Source organism: Eucalyptus grandis, chromosome 10, assembly GCF_016545825.1.
Source record: "Eucalyptus grandis isolate ANBG69807.140 chromosome 10, ASM1654582v1, whole genome shotgun sequence".
Taxonomy (NCBI): domain Eukaryota; kingdom Viridiplantae; phylum Streptophyta; class Magnoliopsida; order Myrtales; family Myrtaceae; genus Eucalyptus; species Eucalyptus grandis.
The window spans coordinates 28129604-28137319 of NC_052621.1; the positions used below are offsets into that span (position 1 = coordinate 28129604).

The 7716-nt window shown below is 41.5% G+C and overlaps 1 protein-coding gene across 1 annotated transcript; it reads right to left on the reverse strand.

Moving 5' to 3' along the window:
- Window positions 1–638: 638 nt before the first annotated feature.
- LOC104422594 (potassium transporter 8) lies at window positions 639–6638 on the reverse strand. Its single transcript, XM_010034962.3, has 8 exons — window positions 6259–6638; window positions 5657–6137; window positions 5496–5549; window positions 3259–3519; window positions 3117–3169; window positions 2468–2591; window positions 2140–2394; window positions 639–1884 (listed from the first exon to the last, which is right to left on the reverse strand). Exons 1-8 carry the CDS (start codon window positions 6298–6300, stop codon window positions 833–835), a joined length of 2322 nt encoding a protein of 773 aa, XP_010033264.1. The 5' UTR covers window positions 6301–6638; the 3' UTR covers window positions 639–832.
- Window positions 6639–7716: the final 1078 nt, after the last annotated feature.

A 7716-nucleotide genomic window follows, 5' to 3' on the forward strand; every position in this document is an offset into this window, starting at 1 on the left:
AGGAGAGATTAGTGGGTGAACTCAATACACGTACCTTGAGTCCATTTAAGTTATTTGATCATGTGATTCTCACATATAAAGCAGTCTCAATGTATAAAATAAATGGATCCACTAGATTAAATGGTTGGGACGCGGTTATGTGAATGTCAACCTTAAAGAAAGAAGCCCAATCTTTTTCCATTGAATGATTTAGAATCTGGATTTGATTAAGAATTATCCATCAGGTCCAAGTTTGTATGTCCCTTAGGGCTGATCAAGATCTGTCAGGAAAACGAATGAAAGCCCTCCAAGCTATTTAAATTTAAAGGCCCAATTCACCTACAATGCAACGAAGAGATCTTCAACTCAAATGTCTGACACGGCCTTCTTCCATGATCTAATGGAGCATTATTACTTCTGACAATCCAGTGTAAACGTAGGCCAAGGGCATTGAGTGACTGAATCAGCTATCTTTGGCTTTTCTAGGATGAAATCTGACATCATCTTCTTGATGGACGCGAGAAACCGGTAAGACTCTTTTCTTAGACTGAAATCTGCTGTGGACTCCGAAGTAATCCGAGCTAATGGATTTGGCAAGTCCCAAGTTCAACCTACATATCTGAAAGGAAAGATAGCCGAAAAAAATGACCCGGAAGATGAAAGTTGGCCGAAAGTGTTGGTTGGCGGTACGATGACAACAAGGAGGCATGGATCATTAGAATCGCATAGATTTGCCTCGATCAAGCATGCCTGCAAATCCTATTTTAGGGCAAAACAACATCATTTGATAGCTCTATTTCTGACATATACACGGTAAGTCAAAAACTGCATCTTCTATAATACAGCAGCATCATCAGACCTCATAAACCATCCCAACCTCTAAGGTTGATGCATGAGGGATGCTCAGAGCATAAGTAGGCCCTCTAGAGTTCCTCCTCAAGAAGTCATACCCCAAATTGATAACTACCTTCTTCATAAAACTTGACCCTCTCTTTGCCCTCACATATGAGTGCCCCATGATGAATGCCAGCCCCGCCTCCCTTGCTTCCATCAGTTCCTTCAGCTCTTCGCGCGTTTCCCGTTCCATCCTTGGACTCTCCGGTACTAGGAACCTCACTCTCTTCCTCAGCTTCTGCGGAGAAATTACCTCTACTAGTTCTGATGAGCTGCCTTCCTTTTGAGAGGTCCCTGCATCGTCTTCACACAATCTTACCCCTTCTAGATTGGAAGAAGATGTTCCAACGACTGTCATCTTCTCGTCCTCCGTATTCTCCATCCTAGCGGTGCATTCCGGTCTCTCTGACCGAACTAGTTCTGCAATGCTACAAAAGAGATCCCTCTCAAACTCCAAGTCGTCCTTGTGAACGTCACGATATCCATACCGAGCTATACACCTATATACCCGGTACTCCTTAGGGCCTACTCTTCCCACCAAGAACCTTTCCTTGGGCCTGACATGCGGGACTGGGACGGATTTGATGCAGAGGAAGACTACAACCTGGTGGAAAGCCGGAAGGTTGGTGACAAAGTGGGAGAAAATAGCTGGGATTCCCGAAACAAGTTCTGTGTGTATCAGTCCAATCCCCCGAACTCTCACAATCCCTAGACCGGGACCAAGGCTAAGGAGCCAGTTCATGGAAACCTTATTTTGGACGTCGAACTCATACTTTTTGAGCGTCCCGTAGTGCCACACATACATGATGATCATAAATATGAACGACAGGGCAATGGGGACCCACGCTCCTTCACGAAACTTGATGAGGGATGCGGAGAAGTAAAGCGCTTCAATCGAGCCAAAGAAGAAAATGAAGCAAAGAGCTAATAGAACACTCTTGTGCCAACACAGGACTATAACCAGAGACATCAGGCAGGTGGTCACGAGCATGACAGTAATAACTGCCAAACCTATTCAGATAAAGAAGAGATTCAGCACGTTAATGTAAGAAAAGAAGCATCAAAAGTTATGGTAAACTAATTGAATTTGTGCTAGAAGATGGCAGCAGTACATTTGAATGAATGAACCCTGATTTGCACCAGAAGTGCGTTGTTTCTCAAGTTCTCATAAAGTGAACAAAAGGAGAGGTCAAATTGGTAATACAAACGAAGTGTTCATTCAAAAAGATATTCAGATGGTGGTTTGCAAATGGTAGAAAACGGTACCTGCTGCATTTCCCATCCGCTTGGTGTCCCTAAAACCAATAGTCACAGCCAAACAAAGAAGCATCAGAGTCCAGTTGATCTCTGGAATATAAATCTGGCCATGTATCTTGGATGATGTATGTACTATCTTGACTTTTGGAAAGCAACCCAGAGCAGAACACTGCTTTATTATCGAGAAAGTCCCAGTGATGATTGCTTGACTTCCAACTACTGCTGCTAGTATTGCTATCACCAGCACAGGCCACCTTAACTTCTCTGAAATGGAAAGATAATAGCTCAAATTAATAATTAGAGGACTCACTCAGATGATGACGCTTTTGTGACATACCTGGTACTGACACATAGAATCCAATGTGGTACTGACTATCCTCAAAATGATGCTGGGACAGATAAGCAGCTTGTCCCATGTATGCCAGGATTAAAGATGGATAAACCACAAAGGTAAAAGCAATCTGCACCAACAATATCTTTGATTAGTAGTATGAACTTTTAAGTGTGTTCCTACAACTGCTCAAGTGGATTTTTTGGAGTGGTTTTGTAGTGAAAACAAATGTGGTTACTTTATCCATGTTTCCAAGACATTCCCCCGATAATAAGCCGAAAGAAGTGACCAAATTCCCCCTTAAGATATTGCATGGTGAAGACAGCAAAAACATTCTAGTGTGGCAAGAGCAAGAAACTGCTAACTTTACTTATCCACCGTAGCTTATGAAGCAGTGCAACCTCATTGATCATATCTAAAGCGACTGCATAGCCTCTAGATTGTACTCTACTGATGAGGATAGATATGGATCGAAGCACTTGTCAAGAAGACTTGAGGTTCATGCAATTATGGCCCTCTTTAAGTACCAAGGGAGCTTGACCTAAAAAAAAAAAAGGCACTGAGGGAGTATCTATCATCCAAAATAGACTCCACTTCACGATGAAAATAAAGTCAGAGCCAATGTCTCGTGAAATGGGTAAGATATCTCCAATACCTTGATTGACAACTGGGAGAAATGACCTAGATCAGCAAACATAGCTTCCGAGCCTGAGATACAGAAACAAACAGTGTAAGGGGAATACATAGCACCAAATCGATTTGACACGAGGATGCAGCTCAAGTGCATAGTCTTGTACCTGTTATGCACAGTAGAATTCCTCCCAAGGACATCCAACCTCCCCTCTGCGTCTTCTTCAAAAACTTGTACATGTAATATGGAGAGAGTGCTTGGTAGACATGGGGATTCCAGTGGAAGATGTTGTATAAACCAATGGCACTGATACAGAAAAGCCATGTGATCACCACAGGCGCAAAAAGGAAACCGACTCGATGGGTCCCATAATGTTGCAGAGCAAACAAAAACACAAGTATGGCACAGGCTACTGGGACTTCAACATCTGCAAAATTGGAAGCAGAATTTCTGAGCCTGAACCGCAAACACTTGAAGATGAGGAAAATGAATAGCCTGAAATTTCTGTTTTAACGTTATCACGCTACTCATACAGCAACGAATGGCCAAGTTGCGGTTGCCAACACCCATTGCCCTATGATAGTCGATTATGGAGTAATTGCAGAAAACATTCATTAGAGTGAAAGTGCAGGCTGTTATCCTGCTTCACCATAGTAGGATTTGTAAAGTTAACAAGATACTTATATGACTTACGCGAATGATCCATAAAAAATTTTGAAGCCAAGTTGACCAAATAATTTAGATTGGTGAAGCCACGTGACCTTCGGGGAAGTTTTGGCAGCCACAAAGTTCTCCTATAACTGAGTGATTGGAGGTAAAGAAGGACTTGTCTCGAAGAACCACATTTGTCACCTCTCTATGTATCACAGGATTCTAACATAGGGAAGTATCAAGAAAACTAATTGAGATCGTTCATCAGATTCCTTTATTTATTATATTGCAGAGAGGTTTAAAACTCAAGCACAATGCTGAATTAACAGTGAGCTGAAAAGAGCATTGTCAAAGTTTCCGAAATCTTCAGTTCAGCAGAGTAGGAAGTGAGGCTCTATTGTCTTAATCCAAGCATTATGATTCACAGAAGACACAGCATTTGCTGAATTTAAACGAAAAACGCTAAATTAAGTGGACCTGGGTTTCATCGCACTTTTATTGCATGGAATTATGCAATATGGCTGACAAAGTATGTTTGGGCCCACGTGCAGAAAAGGAAGAAGGACCATCTAAAGAGAGATGAGAAGGAAAGCCAAAAAACTGAAATGGTTGTAGTGGCAAACGAGCTGGCCATGTCCAAGATAGCAATAAAGATGAAAGTGGAACATTGGTGGCCATATTGATAACTTAAAATGTCCTGAAAAGCCAGCCTTAGTGACCGAATTTCCTGATGTGACAACTATGGTCGAAGTTGTTCAAGGAATGATGATGATAAGCTCATTCTTGTATTAAATCCACTATGATGTTCTTGTGAGTGAAAAAGCAGGTCAAATTTTGCTGAATCCACGCTCATGATTGTGTGTGCTTCATGGGGAGCTCCATCCGCAGGTTTAACTATTATGTCAACCAGTCTAATGAGGCCAAAACCTGAGTTAGGTCATCCAATCTGAAAAAACAAGTAGTCTAAACTGATCTTAATGATTTCTTTAATTATCAGATCTTATCCTGTCCTCCCTATTCTTTTCACTGCCCAATTACTACCCCCACCACCAGACTTTCTAAAAGGCGCTAGATGATCTTTTTATTAGTGGCAAGCTCATTTTCTTGGCCATATCTTTTCCTGACTTCTATGATAAGAAGACCGATGGCATCAGCACTTCCCATCTAATGCTAATTTTAAAAAGTTGATGGCGATTTAACTTTATTAAAGCAGGGGCTGTTTGTCTTAAGGAACAACAATAATGCATAAGTTCATTTCAGTTAGGTAGTCTCTGCTCGCCCATTGATCTCACGTCATCTTGTTGAACAGGAATTAAAGGCTCACGCCATTTTAAACTATTCGAAGCTCTGGACGTGCTAACCAGAGGGAAAAGAAAGTTCAAAGGATTAAAGACTCAAATCCATTCGCAATGAAACTTCACAGCGAATGCAAGATTAGATACCTAATAAAACTCTGGAAAAAAGATCTTTCAGGCAACTAAAACAGACAGAAATAAACTTTAAACAGTCCATATTCATGATAGCCTGCAATTACTCCCAAAAATGCATCTCCAAACAGATTCCCAAATTGAGTAATTCCCACGCAGAATCAGAATGGATTATGTAACTCTTCAAACAGGGTAAGACTCTATGTTGCAGATTAAAATATCCACCAAATAGAAGAAGACCTTGTGATCGTTCATCGATGACGTATATTCAAGGACTGGTGACAAATGCAATCCAAATTGGACGAAGTCAGTCATGGAGACTTACATCTGTGATGCTCCCTAGACATGGAGAGCTCGGACCCTGACACAGCGGAGAAAACTGCAAGCACCAAGAAATCAAAGTCACTGCCTCTCAAATTTTTTATCGGCAAAAAAAATTATTCTTCTGAAAACACTAGTCCCGTAGACTTTTGGCAATTTTTGTACCAGAAATTGCAGGAGTCAGCACACCATCTCCAATCACCATACACGTCCCAATCAAAGCCAACACCAGCAGCACCCTCTGCAACACTTTGTGCTTCTCCAGAGTTGATTTCAAAGTAGACCCAATATTCTTCTCCCCAGACCCATCGTTCTTGTACTCAAATAATTCCTCATCGGCGAGCTGGCAATTCGGCAGCGAATTAACCCGGGCATGTCGGCACAACAGCGAGTACAGGGCGAAAGTTCCACCTTCGCCATTATCATCAGCTCTAAGCACAATGAACACATACTTCACCAATGGTACTAACGTCAAAGTCCAGAACACAAAGGACAAGACCCCATAAATTTCCTCATTGGTCTCCGAGTGTTTTATGTCCTCTGCGAAAGTGCTCTTGTACACATACAATGGAGAGGTACTCAGGTCTCCATACACAACGCCTAAGCTCTGGTAAGCAAGAGTTAACACCGTCTTCCATGAATCTCTCTGCAACGTAATGAAGAACAAAATCACCAAGCATATGAGCATTGAGCAAGACAGAAGAACGGACAACAAAGCTGGAATTTTTACGAAGCGAATTAGCAGCCGGAAATGCCACACGTCGTACCTTTATTGGGTTGTTGCTGCTGATCACGCCTTCAAGATCCATCTGGGCTTGTGTCAGAATCACTCAAGATTCATTTTTGACGAGGTGTGCCTCTACTCCGGAGGGAAACAAGAAGGCCCAGACGGGATAAATACCTTCCCCAGTTGGAGCAGCGGAGGCGCAAAACAAGAGTTTGGCGAGAACCATATAGAAAGTTAGAAACGTCTGTTTTATCTGCTTGTGCAAAAGCGTATTACTGCCCAGTGCCCACCAATGCAGACAAATGAACAAAAAACACGAAACACCACAACCGAATATGGAGAACAGTGCAAGTAATGTGTGAAACGAGGAGGGTAGTTGGTGATTGGTATTGCTGCTAAAATATAAATTAAAGGGGGGGGAGAGAGAGAGAGAGACAGAGACAGAGACAGAGGTCTGTATATATGATGAATGATGATTGGTGTCAATAATGGAATGGTAACTTTTTTCTTCTAAATGTGATTCTTATTTTTTTTTAAGTTCTTGGCTTTTTGTTTAGTAGCTGAGATTCTAGAGGATATCTTTTGGACTTCATGACTGGTTCATCTTACGTGGATGTTATCCTCTCCCGCTGGACTGCCTATCAAACGAGAACGATACAGGGAGTTGGAAAAGGAAGGTCTCTGATATGCAGCAGATGTTGCCTGCACTAGATACACATAAACTTGAATTCACATGTAACCGTTCCAAGAGCCTAACTCATCCGACGATGCATATGAACTGAACTCACGCGTATCCGATTCATTCAAGATTTTTCCTCTGTCAGTATGAGAGCATGTACTCTAGCCTAAAAAAGGGAAAATAGCAAAGAGCACGCACTGGCTCTTGAGAAAGAAGAGGAAGAGCGCGCGCTGGACAAGTCAATCATGAATTCCCACAGTGCACATCCAGCGCAGAGGCCATTCTATAGAGTAAGGAAGCAGCTTCTCTCGTTCAATTCGAAACTGCTTGTTTCGATAAAGCTACAAAACCGGCTTAGTCATGAATGCAATTGTAAAAAGCGTGATTATCGGACAAAATTTGGATGAATCCCGACTGAAAGACTCTGTCATTGACAATAATGCGCTTGAATCTGACGCGATGAGCTCTATAAGCAAGAATGCAGGCGACCGTTCAACATTTGTGTGATTTTGTTAATAGAATAAAGACTTTCTCTCGTCTTTATTCTATCCAAGGAAAAGTCATGTCTTATAAACCAAATAAATGCGCTTGAGGATGAGAAAATTAGAGGTGATCAGTTCTAAGGTAAGTCGGATGTTTCTACATCAAAAACTAGAATTCAGATTGAATAGGGTCAATTATTGGTCTATAATATTAGGAACCAACCTCATCTATATTGGAATCAGACCGTTGGTCTCAATCCAATTCTCGAGTTGTCAAGTGAACTACGGTTTTTTTTTTTTTTTTATTTTATAAATGTTTTGTTTTCTTTTTAAAAAA

Excerpts from the sequence above, each read along its gene's own strand:
- LOC104422594 (XM_010034962.3), bottom strand. The coding sequence starts at position 6,300 with ATGGATCTTGAAGGCGTGATCAGCAGCAACAACCCAATAAAG. Across the intron at positions 3,170-3,258 it reads AATTCTACTGTGCATAACAG|GCTCGGAAGCTATGTTTGCT; the intron begins GTACAAGACTAT and ends TCTGTATCTCAG. Across the intron at positions 1,885-2,139 it reads GCGGATGGGAAATGCAGCAG|GTTTGGCAGTTATTACTGTC; the intron begins GTACCGTTTTCT and ends TTATCTGAATAG.